Genomic DNA, 17,757 nt, shown 5'->3' on the forward strand with positions numbered 1-17,757 from the left:
CTGCAGGAATTCTGTAAGATTGCTAGTACCCTTCTGTCAGATCGCTACTTGAAAATCAGTATTAAAATACTACTCCGAAAAGTTAAAGGAGGGAAACAAATCTCTGGTACTGGCAGCTCGCCCTGCATCTGAATCTGCCGTGCAGTGTGATGCTTCAGAGAGGCTCGGAGTCGGCAGCGTCTCGATTTTCTGTGGCTCCTGAACCCCATTGGCTGAAGGCAAAGCGGAGGCGGGGAGTGCCCTGAATATTTTTCCTCTTCCACACACCATAAAACAGGCAGCCGGCATGCACTGTCTGACAGCAAAACCGGTGCTTCCAGTTTGCAATTAGTTTCTGCTCTGCAGCAGCCACCTGAGCATTTTATGTTTGCCTCTTTTTAATGGAAGAGAACAAAAAAACCTTGCAGCACACCAGTGAACTAAACAGGAACTGACCATAGGGGAGAATCTGATGCAAACTTACAGCCTGTTGGGACTCTGACATAGATCACTAAGGTAAATGTGATGATGATGATGATCAAAAACTGCATCCTGTGAGAGAGTAAACCAGCACTTCTGAGTTTGAGACCTTATTTTGTATCAGCAGCCAAAGTGTTCCGAACTGCTGTCTGCATTGGTGCTGGCTGCTTTTTCTTTCCTTCCCAAACCGAAAAGCCAAAGAAGGTTTCCAAAGGAATGCAAAAAGGCAGAGGAGTTTTAAAAGCAGGAAGCTGAAAGGGGCTCTCCATAAGATGAATTTCACCCAGCACCGTGGGACGCTCCAGCCTCTCCATTTCTGGAACCACAGCTACGGACTGCACGGAGGTGCCAGTGAGCCCAATGCAAAGGTCCACTCCTCGGGAGGCTGCTACGAGCAACTCTTTGTATCTCCTGAAGTCTTTGTGACTCTGGGCATCATCAGCTTGCTGGAGAACGTCTTGGTCATTGTGGCGATAGCCAAGAACAAGAACCTCCATTCACCTATGTACTTCTTCATCTGTAGCTTGGCAGTGGCTGACATGCTAGTGAGTGTATCTAACGGATCAGAAACCATTGTCATCACGCTGCTAAACAACACAGACACAGATGCACAAAGCTTTACCATAAACATTGACAATGTCATTGACTCAGTGATTTGCAGTTCCTTGCTTGCATCTATTTGCAGCCTCCTTTCAATAGCAGTGGACAGGTACTTTACTATCTTTTACGCCCTCCAGTACCATAATATCATGACGGTGAAGCGCGTAGGGGTCATCATCACGTGCATCTGGGCTGCTTGCACAGTCTCAGGCATTTTGTTCATCATTTACTCTGACAGCAGTGTTGTCATCATCTGCCTTATTAGCATGTTCTTCACTATGCTCATTCTCATGGCATCCCTCTATGTCCACATGTTCATGATGGCTCGGATGCATATCAAAAAGATTGCTGTTCTTCCAGGCACTGGCCCTATTCGTCAGGGGGCCAACATGAAAGGGGCCATCACTCTCACCATCCTGATTGGAGTTTTTGTTGTGTGCTGGGCTCCATTTTTCCTGCACCTGATTTTCTACATCTCCTGCCCCTACAACCCTTACTGTGTGTGCTTTATGTCCCACTTCAACTTCTACCTCATCCTCATCATGTGCAATTCCATCATTGATCCACTCATCTATGCCTTCCGGAGTCAGGAGCTCAGGAAAACATTCAAGGAGATTATATGTTGCTGTAGCCTGAGAGGGCTTTGTGATTTCCCTGGCAAATATTAAACCAAGTGGATACGGTACTGTGTATAAAACATGCAGCACAGACTTCCAAGCCTTCAGATCCTCTTTCACAGCAGAATTTGGGTTAATTCTTTAAGAATGAGCACCTCTTTCTGTCTCTCTCTCATCCTTGTATCCCATTCATGTGTAATTCATGTTTCTGTATAATGTTTGTGATTTCTACAGCTAGTAATTTATTTGGCTGGAAAGAGAAGTTGCACTTCATACCAATTTGTAAGTAAGCAGATAAATGTAATCATGGATGTGAAATACTAACAAACACTAGCAGCTGTATGTTCCAGCTGCTGACAAAATAAATAACTTGCCTGACTTACAGTACACGTTGGCTGATACTGTTCCTTATTCTGTTGAAGTAATTATAGCTATCCATTGCATTATATTCAGCTTAAAATAGAGCATATGCTTTTCTATTAGTGGATTAGAGGCTCTCTACTATTAGAAACCAGATTTTTCATAAAGGTTACTGCAACGAACGAGTTGTGTTCATTCATTTTGAACTCTCTTCCTCCTGTTCCACAAGCAGTAATTCTGTTCTTTGTTACAGTTATTGCCTGCAACAACAGGATTTTTCAAATGCCTGCTACCCAGACAATCGAATACTTAGTTTTTCAGGGTTTTTTTCCAAGATGATGATTGCTGTGTGTCTCAGAATACCTTTTTGCAAAGTTGAAATTGGTCCCTGGAGCACTGGTTAGCCCTGGATATATTTGCTAGGCTGGCATCCAGGTAGACTAGCACCCTCCATTCAGCTATGGAGCAGGGTTGGTATTAGCATTGACAGGTCCAGCACTAATGTAAAGTTTCCCTGAGAGATTTACCCAATGAAAATGAAGATAAACTTTGGTTTGAACGTTCGGTCCTTCCTTGTTCTGAGATGCTGTGAGGAACAAGGGCTCTGTACCTCAGAAGCAAATACATTCTTCCTGGAAACAAGCTGCCCTCTGTTCTGCAGTGTGGTGTTAGCAGATGGGATCCACTGCCAGGATCCTTACAGAGGAGTCAAGGCACATGTTATTTTGGCTTGAGCACCTCAGTCCATACTGTGGGGCATATAAGCTTTGTGGGGGCCACTGTTTATCATATGGAAGGGAATGCTGTCTGGTGAGTCTGTAAACCCATACTTTGGCAACCCTGTGTGTTCCCGCTGCTTGAAGTTAGATTCCCTTTTTCAGGCATCTAATTGATCTCAGTTTCATGCTAAAATGCCACTGTCTCCCCACAGATTGTAATAGAGATGTCAGGTCCTTGATTTTATCACCTTTGGAAGGGTTTATAAAGCACAAATGTGAGTAGACTTGATTCCATGATTCCCTTAACACCTCAACAATACCACCTCTGTAAGGGTATAGAAAAGTCAGTTTGTTTATTCCTGGAAAGTATAAAAACATAGTAGTAACTGGTAGTAAACCTAGAAATTCTGTTTTTAAAAGTCAAAATCAAATGTAAAGGATAATTTAAGTTTAAATCCTGGATACCTGATTTTACCAGGATGAGTAGTGACTTAGTTGGACTAGTGGTCCCATTAATTTTCTTGGAAATAGCTTGTTAACTCAAGCTGCTTGTTCACTCATTAAAGAAAGACATACAATGAAAAGTTAATAAGGAGAGCTCAGTGTTTGCTATCTGGAATGCTTCTCCAGAAGCTGATCTTTGGCTGTAGGTAACTTTTCAGGATGTGACAAAACTGTGGCAAAGTTTGGTCCTCATTCAAAGAGCATGAAGGATGGAAGGTTGGTCTCAGTATCTCTAACATCAATTTACTTATGGGGAGAGTAAGTCATTTGACTTTGTGCATTGAAGTTCCTTGGTAAATCAGCAGCAGAGAAATCGTATCTCCTACACCCTAATTTTGCACTTGGGCCCCTCTGCCATTCACATTGCTTGCAATACACACTGTTACCTTCTTTCAGCTTTAGAGTCATAGAATCATGGAATGATTTGGATCGGAAAGATCTCAAAGAACCATCCAGCTCCAACCCCTCTGCCACGGGAAGGGACACACTCTACTAGCCCAGGTTGCCCAAAGCCCCATCCAACCTGGCCTTGGACACTGCCAGGGAGGGGGCAGCCACAGCTTCTCTGGGCAGCCTGTGTCAGGGCCTCACCACCCTCACAGGGAAGAATTTCTGCCTTCTATCTGATCTTAATCTACCTCAATTAGTTTAAAGCCAGTACCCCTTGTCCTGTCACTACTTGCCCTTGTAAACAGCCTTTCTCCAGCTTTCCTGTAGACTCCCTGTACAGCAGCCTTAGTAAATCACACTGCCACTTTGTAATGGTTGCTGTGTGGAAGATGCTGAAATATATCTAGTGCACTAACTCTACTTATTTTCTTTCTGGAGTAAACTATAAATATTTCAGCAACACATGCCCACCTGCTTCTACTGGATAGAAAATAAAAAATGTCAAAGGAGGGGGATTAAAGCTCAGGGGGGATATGGGGGGTGTGAGGAAATTAATGTATTTAAACTATTATCCTACCAAAAGTCCAATGGGCTTTATTAGAGGCTTTTCCCCCTTTCACAACAGAATGCTAGCTATGCAAAAATCCTCTGGCAATCCAAGAAATTGTTGATGCCAGTATGCTAGTGTGAACAAGACAAAAATCTCACTTGGTCTTTGTTTTGACTCACTATTTTAGGACTGTAAGTTATGATATCGGGCTCCAGATATTACTTGAGTAGTCCATGGATGCAGAGAGTGTACAGTGGAAAGTGTCACAAGAGCAAGGTATTACTATAGATGCTCTGAATATTACCTTAAATCTCTCTCTCTCTCCTCTTAGCATATACTAGGACCAGACACCTAATTTAAATACATCTGAATCCTTAAGAGGCTGGGCTTCTGCAAATTACTTCTTGAACTCCCAGTTGATTCTTAAAACTGGCAGTCGTCTTTTTGTAACCCAGGGGGAAAGAGAAGTAACAATTAATTTGTGTTATGCTGGTATGGAGGTTTTCATCAGAGGTTTTCTTGTGGTTTCCAAAAATGGTGTGCATCCCTTTTGTGATTATTTGGACTGAGGCAAGTCAAGACAGTTTTGACCCCATTAAGTTCTAAATTTCATTTAGAAATCTAATTTTTCAAACTAGCTTATGCCAGGGTTTTAGCAACTCTGAGCCTACTTAAGAGCTCTTCTGTCTTTATTTTATAAAGCTAAATGTATATACATACTTTTTAAAATTGAGTTTTTAATTAAAGAGGGCTTTTTCATTTCATGGTATTATCTTTTAGAGTGTAATTTATTGAAATTGCTGGCAAACCTCCTACATAGATAATTTTCCTATTCCCAGATACTCTGTTCCTTCTGAGTAGCTGAATCAGTTTCTGTTTGCCTGTAATTCTGGCAGCTTTCCAGCAGAGAGTCACAGAAATTGGTGTTGTGAAAGATAAATAAGTTCATCTAGCTTGCTGGAGAGTGGGGACAGTGGAGGATTATTTTCCACACTCGATTTGCTGGAGATTTGTTCTTCTATTTGAAAGTCTCCTAAGAAAATGAGAACATTTTTTTATTATTATTTAAACATCTGGGACCCTAATCACTTTAGCACTTAGTGTTGTAGCCATGTTCTGCAACCATCCACATTCCTCTGTGGCAAGAAAATGGGTTTATCTCCACTTTACAGGTGTAAGGATTTACATTTTTCACTTCTGTTGGGGAAAAGGGGCTAATGGATTTGCTCAGCCTCACAGAACGTAGTCTTTGCTTGAGCTGGGAATTGATAATAGCGTTCTCCACCCTTTCTCAATAAATGGCTGCAGTATAACACTCAAAACTTTTGAAGCAAATATCTGTCTTCAAGAGCGACATTTATTTGGATTTGGTTTAAAAGAAGTAAAGGACTCCAAAAATCACTTAGGAGGCTGTAGTCCATAGAATCACAGAATGACAGAATGGTTTGAATTGGAAGGGAGCTCAAAGATCATCTAATTCCAACCCTCCTGCCTTGGGCAGGGACACTTCCCACCAGACAGGTTACCCAAAGCCCCATCTAACCTGGCCTTGAACACTGCCGGTGGTGTAGCCACAGCTTCACTGGGCAAACCGCTCCAGTCTCTCACCACCCTCATAGTGAAGAACTTTTTCTTGATGTCTAGTCTTAATCTACCCTCATTTAGTTTAAAGCCGTTACTACTTATCGCATCACTAGGTATCCTTTTAAAAAGTCTCTCTCCAGCTTTCTTGTAGATTCCCTTTAGGTATCTTAGTACTTTAGTTGGCCTCAGTAGAGTGGATTTTGAATGACTGATTATCCAAGATCCTCTTTACAACTGAAACATGCTATCATCTGGAAGCAAGGATAAAAGGCACTGATGGACTCACGTGTCATTTAATGTGCAGTGCCAAAAATGCCTTCAGTTACAATTTTAATAGACGTGCAGAGCACACATTATTGACGTAATTCGATAATTAATGACTTTGTTGCTTAATTCTCAATGTGTTCTTCTTAGGGGTGTTCTGGTTTTGGCTGAGATAATTTTCTTTCTAGTAGCCAGTATAGTGCTGTGTTAGCATGAGAATAATGTTGATAACATGTGTGTCTTCAGTTGTTGCTAGGTAATTATAGTGCTTACACTAAGTTTGCACTACAAAAGAAGCTGTGAGAGCACAGCCAGGACAGCTGTACCAGGCTGACCAAAGGGATATTCTCAACAATCGAATGTCATGTTCTGTTTCTAGCTGGGAGCCGGCATTTCTGCTTGGAAACAAACTGGGCATCATGGGGGGGGGGGGGTGTTCACTTTTTTGTGTATCACTTGGATTATTGTTATTATTGTTGCTGTTAATATCTTTTGGTATCCTATTAAACTGTCTTTATCTCAACCCATGAGGGGTTTTTCTTTTTCCATTTTCCTCCCCATCCCCTTAGCGGGGTGGTGTGAGTGAGCAGATGTGTGGTACTTAGCTACTGGCTGGGGTTAAACCATGACAGGAGGTTCCTTCATTCTCAAGCTGAATTCTCGTGAATAATGGTTTTGGTCCTGATAGGTTTTGTAATAGACTGTATTGCTTATAGGCTTGAATAAAAATTGCTGTCTCAATCCCCCTGGAAGGAGCTGTCAGAAAAGGTACCTTTAGGGATGAAATCTCCATTATTTGTCCAGAAATTACTTCAGGTTTTAAATTAATATTTCAATCCTTCACATCTCAAGTATCCTAGCTTTTTTCTCTTTGGATTAAATAGCTCTCATTAAAAAAGGAGGCTTCACAAGTCACAGGAACTGTCTACTGCTACTACAGATACTGATATAAGCCAGGTTACGAACTGACCTTTTTTTTTTTTTTTCAAATGGTTGAGCTGTCCTAGCTGGTTTTCATATTTTTATCCACTGTTCATAGAAGAGATTTTCAAATTTGTGTATTAAAAATCATGACCTTTGCACTTGCAATGTAAATGTTTTCATCAGTTTTGTTTCTAGCTATTTGTTCCTATGCAAACATTGTTAATTTGATTCAATTGTTCTCTTTTGTTATTGGTATTTTCTGTATTTGTATGTTTCTGGTCTGCTGGAAGTCTAAGTTTTCCAAGTGTGGGGTTTTGATGTTGGCTGGAAGCCAGATACTCACCAGAGTTTCTCTATCACTCCCTTTTTCAGCAGGACAAGGGAGAAAGTATATATTGAGAGACTCAGGAGTCGAGATAAGGACAGGGAGAGATCATTCCGCAATCAGCTTCACGGGCAAAACAGACTCAGCACAGAATAAAGGAAAGAAACTCTCTAATTTATGACCCTGCTCTGCACACACAGTGACACCAGAGTCGGGTAATGAGAAGTGCGGCCAGATCTTAAAGCACCTTCCCACACCCCTTCCTTGTTAGCAGACTTCACTTTAGTCAGGATTTTGCTCCCTCCTTCCCCCCACCCCGCATTGTGGCACAGGGAGGGTCAGGGAATGGGGATTTCATCCAGTTCCTCAGCTGTTTTCCTTCTTAGCTGGGGTGGGGTAGGGTATGGGGTGCATTCCTCACACCCTTCCCCTTCTCCAGTGTGGGGTCCCACCCGTGCTCTGCCCTTTTTTACCCAGGCTTTCCCCTAGGCACCCACCTGGGGCTGAGGGGCTCATCTGGCCCCTGCCGTGCTGGGGCCATGGAACTGGCTGGAGCCGGCTGTGTCCGGCACCGGGTGGCTCTGGCATGTCACCGCCTGCGCATCTGCACCCAGTGCAATGTGGCAGGCAACAATACTGTAAGCAGCATTTGAGGTGAGGTCCCATCACTCTGTACATTTTAGTTCAAATGCACAGGAAACTCCTCAGGTCAATTCTTTGCTGGTTTCATGTCCATGGCTTTGGTGTGTCTCTCTTGTTTTTTTTTTCCCGTGCAATGAACTAACCAGCCCAAAATGTTCTCCTCTTGGGCTCTTTCCTGCTGAAGAGCTCTCACTGGAGAGCTTCAAAACCTGTTACCAGCTTCTGAATTAATGACTTTGAACAGCATACTGTTGACACCCATCCTATCTCTATTATTTCAATCCTTGGAATGATCCATGCTCCCTAACTGATTTTCAGATAGTCCTTTCTGTTGAAATTGCAGCCAGCAGTTTGCCACTGCGATCTGACCCTGGCACATCCCTCTTGACGCAGGCCTGGGGAACCCACAGGTCAGACTGCAGCCTCTGCTGACTGTGTAAGAAAGATTCATTGTCAATTTTGCATATATAGTGCCGTGCATCAATAAAAAAATAATGTATGTAGCTTACCAGGTGGCAAAAAGAAAGCTGAAAAACATAAAAGTGTGCAATTTGCCTTGCATAACTATTTTTGAAACAAACACATTATAGGTTATTAGAAGTGTATTCTTTGTAAAAGGCAGTGAGCGAGTAAACAAAATACTTTTGGAGCCAGTATCAGCAGGGCATAAACAGAACACTTTATTCATGCAATAATCTGCAGCAACCGTTCTCAAGTGCGGAAGGAATTAAAACATATTACGAGGATGTTTGCTATAAAAATACCTTCTTTTGAGATATCATCACTGAGCAGTTCTGAGATTTCTTCTCATGCTAACACAGGTCAGACAGAGTTCAACGTCCACTCCTCAAGTACGTTATAAAAAACAAGCAGTATGTTTCTAAAGTTTTACTCAGCACGGCTTGAAGTCTGATTTATTTTTAAAAATCAAACCTGGTTTTTCCCTGGAAAAGGGAGACAAAAGAAGGGGTCTGAATTAAAAACAAAAAAAAAAAAAAGAAAAGAAAAATTAAATTGCATGTTTGGTAGAAATAAATCTTTACTTTTTATCCTGATTTCTTTTTTCACTAGGGATATGAAGTGGATGTCATTGCTTTCTTATGATTATTATCTGTGGAAGTGCAATGCTCAGAAGTAATACAGACAGCCTAATTTCCCCTGCTAAGACAAAGTTGCTGGTTCTCAGGATTGTCTCCAGGCCAAATATAGTGGTATTCCGTGCAATATTAAAGGCCAGGAAAGGTTTGGATTGGATACTAGGGAAAAAAATTCTTCACCAAAAGGGTTGTCAAGCACTGGAACAGGCTGCCTAGGGAAGTGATTGAGCCACCATCCCTGTAGATCTTTAAAAGATGTGTAGATGTAGTGCTTCAGAATATTTTTTAGTGGTGGACAGCATACCAGTGCGCACCAGTGTCACTCAGTTTTGGACTTCACCTGCCAACTGGCTGGTTGAACTTAGATGGTGAATCCATGAGGGTTTAACTGAAGCAAGAGATGACCCATTTTCATTGCTTTTCAAACAACTCCCCTCAGACTTGAAGATCTGTTGGCATCTAAGGAATGTAATACCAACAGCCAGGTAAATACAAGGAAGGTTTAACTATGGATTTGGACTGTACATTAGGTAATGGTCTCATGGAGTACACATATCTGCAAAGCTTTCATCATTCCTGCAGGAAATCTTGTATTACTCACTACCTTAGTAGTGAGAATCATTAGTACTCTACTTAGTAGTGAGATCACCTAGTGCAACTAGATGATCCAGGTTGTTCATTCCTCTAAAAGCAGAAGATAGCATTTGGCTGGCTTGAGAGAATGAGGCACTGGTAAAAACTCAGAGGCAAAATCTGAGTAACCTAGTTTGATGTTAGTTCAAGTTATTTTCTAGAGATGGTTTCATCCTCTTACAGGTCTTGTTATGGGCTGTGTTTCAAGTATATGTTTATATCAATCATTTCAGAGCTACTGTCCCAGTGAGAGCTTGGTCAGTAGTAAGGTATATGCACTAAAATAAAAGCCTTTCAGAAAGCTTTGCCTACTTCTGAATACCAGCCAAAGAGAACTTAATATCTCTCATTTTGTATGCCACAAAGTTAGGATCCTTTGTGTATCCAAACATTCTGAGTACCCAAATATCTTTTGTGCATCCAAATTTTGTGCTCACTTATGAAATCTCAGTCATTTCCGACACATACAGTGCTTTAGTTACCAATTCCAGAATTGTAACTTGTGATACCACAAAGATGATCGGGGTCTTGAGCACGTCTCCTATGAAGACAGGTTGTGAGAATTCGGCTTGTTCAGCCTGGAGAAGAAAAGGCTCCAGAGAGGCCTAATTGCATCTTACCAATACTAAAAGGGCTCCTACAGGAAAGTAGGAGAGGGACGGTTCACCAGGGAGTGTAGTGATAGGACAAGGGGTAATGGCTTCAGGCTGAAAGAGGGCAGGTTTAGGTTAGACATTAGGAAGAAATTCTTTACTGTGAGGGAGGTGAGGCCCTGGCACAGGCTGCCAGGCTGTGGAAGCCCCATCACTGGAGGCATTTAAGGCCAGGTTGGATGGGGCATTGGGCAGCCTGGTCTAGTGAGGGTGTCCCTGCCCGTGGCAGGAAACTAGATGATCTTTGAGGTCCCTTCCAACCCAAACCAGACTGTGATTCTGTGATTCTCTATATATTATAAATCTGATACACTGCCAGCTTTGAAGATCTTTGATCTCAGCTTTTTTAGCTCTGAAAAATACATTGCAATTGACTTCATAGTACTGAAATGGTTATAATTATTTAGAACATGTAAATTGACTGCATGCAGATACTGAAAAATAAAACCATGGACACTAACAGGATTAGGAGTTCATTTTTTTCCTTCAAATAATTGTAAAGTTTTGATTTGTCTGTGGGAGTAAAATCAATGAGGTGAATAAGATGCTATCTTATTAAATGAAAAGAGAAACAGGCTTTTTGAGGCAGGGTATAGGACTGTTGTTTTTAGCTTTATCCATCAAACATTGTTTTCTGAAGGAAAATTTATTAGAAGAAGTTACAAACAGGCCATAGAGCAGTGATAAGCTTGTACTGTCTTACTAGAAAATTAATAGACATAAGTATATGGTGAATATTGTACTTCAGACCTGAACTTCTGCTTTTGTAATTTTTTCAAATACTGTAACTTGTAAATTAACTACATCCCTAACAGATTGAGAGATGTTCATAAAAAGGGAAAAGATAAATAGGAGCAAACTCTCCTAATGAAAGCAATAGGGGACACTTTATAGCTCCAGCCTGCTGATCATCTTTGTGATCCTCCTCTGGACTCACTCCAACAGCTCCATGTCTTTCTTGTACTGGGGACTCCAGAGGTGGGCACAGCACTCCAGATGAGGTCTCACCAGACCAGAGCAGAGGGACAGAAATTACTCGCATGACCTGCTTGTCACTCTGGTTTTGATGCATCCCAGGACACAGTTGGATTTCTGGGTTGCAAGCACACATTTCTGGCTCATTTTGAGGTATTCCTCAATCAACACATCCAAGTCCTTTCCCTCAGGGCTGCTCTCAATCCATTCTCTGCCCAGCATGCAGCTGTGCTTGGGATGGCCCCAACCAATGTGCAGGACCTTGCACTTGGCCTTGTTGACACTTGGCCTTGTGGAACTTCATGCTGTTCACATGGGCCGACCTCTCAAGCTTGTCAAGGTCCCTCTAGATGGCATCCCTTCCCTCCAGTATGCCAACCACATCACACAGCTTGGTGCCATTGATAGACTTGCTGAGGGTGCACTCAATCCAACTGTCCATGTCTTAGATAATGATGTTAAACAGTGCCAGACCCAGTACTGACGCCTGAGGAATATCACTCATCACTGGTCTCCACTTGGACATCCAGCTGTTGACTGCAACTCTTTGAAGTGTGACCATCCAACCATTTCCTTATCCACTGAGTGGTCCATCCATCAAATACACGCCTCTCCAATTTAGAGACAGGGATGTCATGTAGGACAGTATAAAATCCTCTAGTGCTGAGGACAAACAGCATGGGTAGAAGATTGACAAGAATGTGGCTTTTAGGGTCTTGGATGGCCACTGCTTGAGGTAGGATAGCTTCACCTTAATCCCATGCAGACAATGATATGGCCTGATAAAGAACAACAATGGCTGTTCTCACAAGCTACTTTCTTATGGGAATCCACTTGTAAGTTCCTCCTAGAAGAAGAACTACAGCGTGGAAGTAACCCAGTGCCTGAAGCATTGCTGTGGGTTTCCTCTGCCTTCACCCTAGTGAGATACAGACTCATTGCCACTTCTGCTGTTCTCCCTGGACATCACTGCTCCTGAAATAACTCATTTGTGGCCTGAGCTACCTGACCGGCATCTGTCCTCTTGCTAGACCTCCCATGCTCTAGGTTTATCTTCTTTCTGAAATGGGGTATATGCCCATCTCCTCTCTAAAGTTCTGATCCAAATGAGATGTCATTTCTAAACAAATAGTTTACAACTACAGCAGTATTTTTTAATGTTAGAAATATTAAAGCAGTTAGTGACAGTTTTATCTTTAGTATCATGGGGCATTAGAATTTACAACCACAGAGATATGTTGGGAAGAGCTACCACTCAAATGTATATGTGCCTGTCACTGAATTAATTATATTTGGTGAATGGTTTTGATGTTTCATCAGTCATGGAGCTTGAGCTTAAACATGGAAGGCTGAGCTCATCTGCCATCTTCATCTATCTTTTGTTCCAATCTTGAGATTGCTATTCAAATCTTGGGATGCTCAAGGGATACAGCTTTAGATACTCAATGGAAAAGTTTAGTTTACTCCAAACTGAGTTTTGTCTTTAACTGTCATTTAGAAGGACAGTCTGAGATCAGGAAATCCCAAGAAGAGATGATCAGGAAGATGTACACTTCTCTGTTCATCTGGATATATAAAGGAAAGCAGACATTTGAATTTATTTCCTGAGGTGCAGCTTTCCCCTCCAACATGGTATTGTGGATACAGAAGTACAGCCAGTGAGTGCCTTGTGAGGCTCTGTGAGAATGTGCCTTTATAAGGCTTCAGCTTTCCTGCTGGCCAGGGAAAGACGAGATAGAAAACATTTACAGATTTTGTTACCATTCTGTGTTGCCCTACTAAATAAGGAACAAATTTTCCTGTGGAAAAATATAATTTATTACAAAATCATTAAGACCATATTTAAGACAGAACTTTAAGCTTTTCTTGGACTACATTTCTTACCTCCTGAGATATTTTTTTTTAACCTGAACGTTGTACTCATTTCTCATTTTTTCTTGTCACTATTCCCCTAAAGAATATCAGTTTCTGATTTGCTGTGTTTACTGTCTAATTCAGAAATTTAAAATGCAGACAGAAAGTATGATGTGTCTTTGGCATCCCTCTGTTCTGTTGCAGGGCCTCTACTGATGACAGGGAAATCTCAACTGTAAACATTAGTTTCCCAATAATGACAGCAGGGACAAGAAAATACTCATTTGTATACACTTTTCCCCTCGTTTTCTGGTTTATAGGCATTATACATCTTCTTGTAATACAGATTTTATAACCTCTTTTTTTAACAAAGGACCAGCCTCAAAAAGATTGGATGCAATTTAGGAGGGAAAAAAATCAACTAAATCCCAACTCAGCACAGTACTATTGCTTATTTAAGTCTGACAGTTTACTCAGGCTCAAAGTGAACTGCTAGCTGTACAGTAGGTAGTGACCAGATGGCTCCAATTTCAGATAAAACACCATTATGAGGAGAGACATTCTTTGATATAATTTTGTGAAGGAAAACTTGAAGGCAACACTAGGAGGTAATACTTGGCATATCTTTCAAAACAAATACATTCTTTTTTCAATGTTAGACTGCAGAATGAAAGTTCTGCACTTTTGCATTTTTTCTCTCTTTTTCCTTTTATTAGCTGAGATTCTTAAAATGCTTTAAATATCCTGGAATCTTCTAATTAGAAAGCCAAAGACAGATCTGAGGGAGATGCATCTTTGGAGGCTAAGTAGCTCTACCTTGAAACCCTTGAAATGTTGAGCAAAAAATCTTTGTACCCGATGAATCTTACCTAAAAATGAATTTCAGTAGATGTTTTACTCTCATTTGTTCAATAGGAGTGTTCTAGTGGATTAATTTAAGTAACAGCATATCAGTGTGTGGTGTTTTCACCCTGTCTGGAGGTCTAATGCCAAAGTGACTCTATCATTCTCCTTTTCAGCTGGACACTGAAATCAGAGTAGGATCACAAGAAATAAATCTTAAAATACCTCTCCACACCCCTCCCTTCTTTGCAGATTTGACTTTATTCATGATTTCTCTCCCTCCTCCCCTCCTCCCCCACCAGGTGTCACAGGGGGAGACGGGATTTCCGTCAGTTCCTCAGAAGTTGTTTTCTTTCTTAGCTGGGGAAGGAGAGAGGGAGGAGGAGGGCATTCCTCACACTTTTCTCCTGCTCCAGTGTGGGGTTCCACCCACAGGAGAGAGTCCTCCACGGACTTGGCCCTGGTCAACAATGACTCTGGCCTTGACCCAGCTGGTGTTTGCGCTCTCAGGCCTGCAGAGAGCTTCTGGCTGCTTCTTGCAGAAGCTGCCCCAGCAACCCCCTCTCCTCCACCAGAACCCAGCCACCCAAAACCACAACACTGTGGTTACTGAGAGTGTCCACAGTTGTGAATTCAGTGCCTGACAAACCGGAGTAGAAGCAACTTTTTGACCTTAAAACTATAAATGTCTATGACTTACCAATCCCTCCATCTAACAGACTAGCACAGAACATTTTCGAAGAGAAAAAAAAATCAAAACAAACTGAAAACCTATCCTGTCTGTCACACATGCATTTATATGGCAATTTTTTGCCATGCAATTTCAGCATTTTAATTACTAGGAGGCAGTAATGTCAGAGGTAGAGAAGATACTCTTATTTTGTACTATGTAAAGAATCTCATTCTGGTAATACCAAACAGCAGCACTTCTAGAAGTTCTCATTAGAAAGACAGTGTATCTTTTGGCTCATATGCTTAGTTACTTAGGTGCCATCTCCAGACTTTTCCATCATTCAACTTGTGCTGTCCTCTCTAAGCTCTACATCTGTTAGAAAAGGAAAGGTAATCACTTCCTTGGTAGATAATATTGGAAAGATTGTGTGCTGTTGCTTTCTTTCTTGATTCACAAGAGTAAAGTTCTCAAGCATCATTCTTGATGCTTGACCCAGCTGTAGATACTGTTTTATACACCACTGACACAGTAGTAGTTAATTGAGTTTGCAGTTTATGTCAGGGGATAATTCCTTTTTCTATTATAACTCTGCAATTCAAATGAATTAATGAGAACTAGCAACATTTTTATACCAAAGAAGTTGATTTAATGTGTGAGGGTCTTTTTCACAGTCAAGGAATAGTCTTGTTTTAAAGGAATCCTTCCAGAAGGGACTGCAGTTCCTTCTGAAAATGTGCTCCCTTTGGCAATCTTTGCTGGCATTTCTAAGTGACTGAAAGGAACTGCGGTTGGTGATCTAGGCAATGAATGATTTTCACAGCTTCCTATCCCATGAAGTATAATACACAGAACATTTATCTCTGAAATTGGGTAGGTTTATCAGCTCCTGAGGGACCTTTCAGTAGTTCATCCAGGCTATTACTATGCTTCAGAGGTCACATAATGCTTAGGCATTACCAGTCCAAATAGCTTGAGATGAGCTTCTGAGCTTCCATTTATTGTTGCTTTATAATAGGGAACGCAGAGAAAATTTCATTCCAAAGTGAATTCTAAGACTAAATGGCCTGAGGTTAGTAAGAATTTCAACTTCTGAAAGGGTTGATACATAAATATATTTAACTACTAAGGCAGTATGAGCAGGGAGACTTTAATCTCTGGTTCTACCAAGAGAGATTAAAGGAATTTACTTAGAGTTTCTTGTTAAAAAAGAACTAATTTTTACAGGTGCTAACCTTTATAGGTACAGAACAATACAACATTAGAAATAAGCAGAAAAGTAGCAACTTTTCTTGCTATAGTTAATGATTACTTCTAATCAGAACCCGGATTCTAATTACACTAAAAATGTACTTCACTGAAATCTGCCCTCAAAATGAATTTTAAGAGAAAGATTATAATGGCATTTGATTCAGGTAGCAGTACCTTTTATTTTAGGATGTCATTTGCACTGCTTTTACTGATTAATTCACTCAGCTGTCATTAGCATCCTTGTTTTCTTGTTTTACTGTGTGTCTGCAGCATATAAAGTAGCAAATGCATTTCAGCTCTCAGGCATGTCCTTTATTTCTTAGAGTTTTAGCAAGAAAATCAGTACAATTTAAAACTTTTGCTAAAGCATCCCTGTAGAATTGCATAGTTAACTAGAACAAGTCTGAAATAGATTATTATGTTTACTGCGTATACCTTGGATTGTCCCCAAAGCTTCATCAATTTAAATCTCTTCTCATCCATTTTAGGATATCGAAGTCTTTGACAATCTTCAAGCGTATCTGAGTTTGTTCTGCCTTATTACAAACTTTTCCTCCCTGCTCCACCCCAGAGGAACAAGAGCTCCAGAAAACTTTCGTCGCGATACACAAAATTCCTTAAATGCTCCCACAGCATCAAGATAACCTCTTTCAAGTGATTTAGACCTCCATGTGTCCCATTTCCTTGTCTGTAAAACAAAAGTATAAAATATTAACTGCTCTGCATAAAGAGGAAATATTTATGGTACATTAGCTCCAAAACCTTGCAGTCATAATGAATCCCACTGTCCGAAGTGCTTTACAAGGGCATGATAGACAGACGCCACTTCAAATTGTTCCTAGACTAAGAAAGATTCTATACAAATGCAAAGTAGTTATCCTTACAGTTGCTGTAACAGTGGAAGCTGAATTTCTTTTGTGTGTGATATGCTATTGCAATCTTTTCCCAGGAGATGAAAGTAATGTCCCTGAATGGTGAGCATCTCCCTCTCACTCCTCTCTCTCCCTGTTTCAGGAATCTCTGGGGCTTTGTTTGTGGGAGCAGTTTGTTAAAGCATTGGCAGGGAAACCCTAAGAAGACAGCTTTTTTTTAATGATAAACGTCAGAATGCTCTATCTTTTCATTCCAATTCATTGTGGAAACTGATGAGAAGGGATATTGCTCTCTGCTTATCTTTAGTTTTTGAGGGACATTTATTCAATGCTAGTAGAGGAGCAGCAGTAGGAATACCAATACATATTTACGAATCGTAAGCCTCCTTGTGCAACCGTGGTCCAGTTCTGGTCTCTTTGAAGTGGATACAAAATCTGAGCTGACTTCAGTGAAGTTTGGATTTCACCTCTGACATTTAAATGCCACTGTTGTTCACATATATTTACTGGGAATACAGAAAGTGCATTATGAAATGAAAATAACCTTTGCACCGAGGTTTTTATCCCAATTGCAATATTCTCTGATGACATTCCATCATTTTTTCTTTTCTTGTTAATGTCAGAGTGACCACTTGAAAGATCCCAAAGGTCTAGATGCTATTTGCATAACTTTCTACATGATCATAAAAATCTGATTCTAAACACTCATCAGAAAGCTCTGCCTTAACCTTTCATTATATTTTATTCTTTACATGATTTATTCTTTCCCGCTAAGATAGGCTGTATACTGTTCTTTCCTTAATAATTCTTTCCCTAAATTGGTCTGCCATTTTCAGAAATGTACCAGAAAACATGGTGGGGTGGGCAGGAGGGAAACATTGCAGCTAGAGGAATGTAAGGCTTGGAAGTGTCATAGGAAGAAGAGGGATTTGATACTGCTCAGGCATGTTGGAATGAAGGGTGGGTTGGTT

General features: G+C 40.9%; 1 protein-coding gene across 1 annotated transcript; it reads left to right on the forward strand.

Annotated features, from left to right (window-relative positions):
- Positions 1–731: 731 nt before the first annotated feature.
- On the forward strand, positions 732–1,727 carry MC4R (melanocortin 4 receptor; the record flags this gene model as incomplete). Its single annotated transcript, XM_084279715.1, has 1 exon — positions 732–1,727. One exon carries the CDS (start codon positions 732–734, stop codon positions 1,725–1,727), a length of 996 nt encoding a protein of 331 aa, XP_084135841.1.
- Positions 1,728–17,757: the final 16,030 nt, after the last annotated feature.

This window comes from Gallinula chloropus (assembly GCF_964237585.1).
Source record: "Gallinula chloropus genome assembly, chromosome: 2".
Classification (NCBI taxonomy): Eukaryota; Metazoa; Chordata; class Aves; order Gruiformes; family Rallidae; genus Gallinula; species Gallinula chloropus.